This window comes from Nannospalax galili, unplaced genomic scaffold (assembly GCF_000622305.1).
Source record: "Nannospalax galili isolate Female #2095 unplaced genomic scaffold, S.galili_v1.0 scaffold945, whole genome shotgun sequence".
NCBI lineage: Eukaryota > Metazoa > Chordata > Mammalia > Rodentia > Spalacidae > Nannospalax > Nannospalax galili.
The window spans coordinates 62795-65555 of record NW_008352650.1 but is presented as its reverse complement, the minus strand read 5'-3'; the positions used below and the strand labels follow the sequence as shown (position 1 = coordinate 65555).

At 56.8% G+C, this 2761-nt stretch overlaps 1 protein-coding gene across 2 annotated transcripts in view; it reads left to right on the top strand.

The window, feature by feature from the left end:
* LOC103747287 (probable low-specificity L-threonine aldolase 2) overlaps nt 1-2761 on the top strand; it is a 5954-nt gene extending 3193 nt beyond the window's left edge. For both annotated transcript variants that reach the window (XM_008849641.2, XM_017802351.2), the window contains 4 exons: nt 150-335; nt 1054-1191; nt 1335-1527; nt 1979-2761. In XM_008849641.2, the coding sequence (XP_008847863.1) occupies nt 150-335; nt 1054-1191; nt 1335-1527; nt 1979-2262 (801 nt within the window). In that variant the 3' untranslated portion in view covers nt 2263-2761. The remainder of the gene's footprint in view (nt 1-149; nt 336-1053; nt 1192-1334; nt 1528-1978) is intronic.

Genomic DNA, 2761 nt, shown 5'->3' with positions numbered 1-2761 from the left:
CCCCACCCCCACCCCCGCTGGGACGCTGTGTACACATGCTCAGAACAAGAGAAAGATCCTGAGTTTCAGAGTTAGCTCCTGCTCCAGGGGAATCTTCTTGCTGGGAGGTACAGTCAGACCCACCTGCTCCTGTGTCCCCCTGCCCACAGATTGCTGGAGTGCACTCCCATCCCCTCCCAGACCTGCCCCATGGCACCTTGGACCTTGATGAGCTAGAGAGAGCACTCACTCGGGGCTTCGGGAGCCCCTACCACCCAATCTGCGAGCTCGTGTGCTTGGAGAACACTCATAGCAGCTCAGGGGGCCGGGTCCTCCCCATTGACTACCTCCACCAGGTAGGCTGACCCCCCACAGCAACCCAACACCAGCCTGCTTCTGGCTTCCTGCATAGTCCCAGTCCTAGGCCTGAGTCCCCCTGACACATTCCCCAGGTGCCCATCAGCAACCTGTCGTGGGAGGACAGATGTTGGCCCTAGGCTGAAAATGGCTTCAGGCCCCTTGTCTCTCTAGGGACAGAAACATCACGTATCAGTGAATGAAAGTGTGCCCCTGGTGAGGCTCCCACCTGGTGCTTACCCCAGCCTGAATGAGGGGGTGGCCAGGTCTGTGGTCTGCTGCTCTCTTCCCGTGTCCCCTAGCTCTAGCTGAGAGCAGTGTGGTGCGGCCCCTCACGGTGCTGCAGTGCAGCTGGGAGTTGAGACCCTCAGTGTTTGGCCCTCACGAGAGCTCCATAAAGAAGAGCTGAGGCTGGGCTGGGGGTGCCGCTCAGTTGGTAGAGTGCTTGCCTGGCATGCCTGAAGCCCTGGATTCCTCCCCAACACCACACACCCACCCCGTAAGAGAATTAAAATCCTTGCCACTGGCCCCTGCCACAGCATATGGCACTGAGGCTCGGGCAGCACAGGTACTGCTCAGGTACCCAAATACCCAGAGCCACCAGGCTCCTGACTCCAGACCCCTCATGGCTCCTCAAGACGCCAAGCCCAGGGCCTCCTGGAGACCTGCCCTCCTTCTGCTTGGCCCCTCTGACCTCCGCCTGCCCTTTGCCCACAGGTGCACCTCCTGGCCCACACGTATGGAGCACGGGTCCATCTGGATGGGGCACGGGTCATGAATGCAGCTGTGGCTCTGCGTGTACCCCCTGCCCGCATCGTGGAACACTGTGATTCTGTATCCTTCTGCTTCTCCAAAGTGGGTCGGCCTTCCAGAACCAGTGCAGATGGGGCACGCTTGCTAGCTCTGGACTACAGGGACTCTAGCACCGCACCCACCCCACTCCAGCCTGAGGACAGGCTGTGCATCATGGACACCAAGGTTCTCTCTTCTCTCCTTAGGGCCTGGGTGCACCAGCAGGGGCCCTGGTTGGGGGCTCCAAGGACTTCATTGAAGATGCCTGGCGCCTCCGGAAGGCCCTGGGTGGAGGCATGCGCCAGGCTGGGATACTGGCTGCAGCTGCCCTGGTAGGACTGACTGAGGCGGAGAAGGTGCTGCTGAGGGACCATGGGAATGCCCAGAGATTCGCCAAAGGTGCTGGCCCCCATCCTCTCTCTCCTCTGCTCCCTCCAAGCAGGGCCAGGTCCCCAGCAGGTCTGCATTGCAAAACTCTAGGATGTTGAGTGTCCTGGTGCATCCTGTGTTTTCTTGCCTCCCCAGGCCCTATGTCACAGGGCATCTGACACCAGGATGTGCCCAGCAGAGTCAGGAACCTTGTCAGAGTAGAGCCTCTGGCTTGGGTCTTTATCTATACTTTCTGTTTTCTTAACAATCCCATGATGCCCACACATCACTGAGGCCCAGAGAAGTCAACTGATATGTTTAAGGTCACACAGAGAAAATAGCAGAAATTGTGCCCCAAAGTCTACCTCAGGATTCAGGTTACTCTCCCTAGAGAACTGGGCTGCCCCTCAGCCTTCCCTGGGCAGTAGCTCCAAGGTGGAGTCCTGGGCTCAGGCACGTCTCACCACAGTGTCTGGCTTAGGACTCCAGGACCTGGCTTCTCCCATTTGCTCTGTGGATCCTGCCACCGTGGAGACCAACATGGTGCTGGTGCAGGTGGATGGGCTGCCTCCAGAGGAGCTGTGTCAACGCCTGCAGGCTGTGAGTGATGACGAGGTGGCCCAGACTGGCCACGCTGTGCGTGTGCTGCTGTTCCCCTGGACAGAACGATCCATACGTGCTGTGTGGCACCGTGATGTCTCTGCAGTGGACACTGAACTGGCACTGAGGAAGTGGGAGTTTGTGCTGAGACGATTGGGGCCCTGAGGACAGAGGACCAGGGTCCCTGTGCCCGAGCTAGAATCAGAGTGGTGAGTGAGGGGCTTCAAGTCCTGACCTGGTGTCAGCCAGTCCTCCCTGGGGAATGACAACATTGCCCAGCCTCTGGTTTCCTCCAGCACCTCTCATTCCGTTAGGAATAACCAGGCATGGGGTGGGAGAAGATGTGATTGAAAATCCAGACAAAAACTGACAAAAATGACTCTGGGGCTGGAGGGAGATATAGCACACTTGCTTCCATGCATGAAGCCTGGGTTTGATCCTCAGCACCATGTAAACCCAGTGTGTTGCTATACAGCTATAATCCTAGCACTCATGAGGTAGAGACAGGAGGATTAGACATCCAAGGTCATCTTCAGCTATATAGTGAGTTTGAGGCCAGCCTGGATTACATGAGACCTTGTCTCAAAATGAACAGATTTTTAGGTGATTAAGATAATGGAGTTATTAGAGATGATCCTTAAAATAAAGTATTGAAGGAATTGTA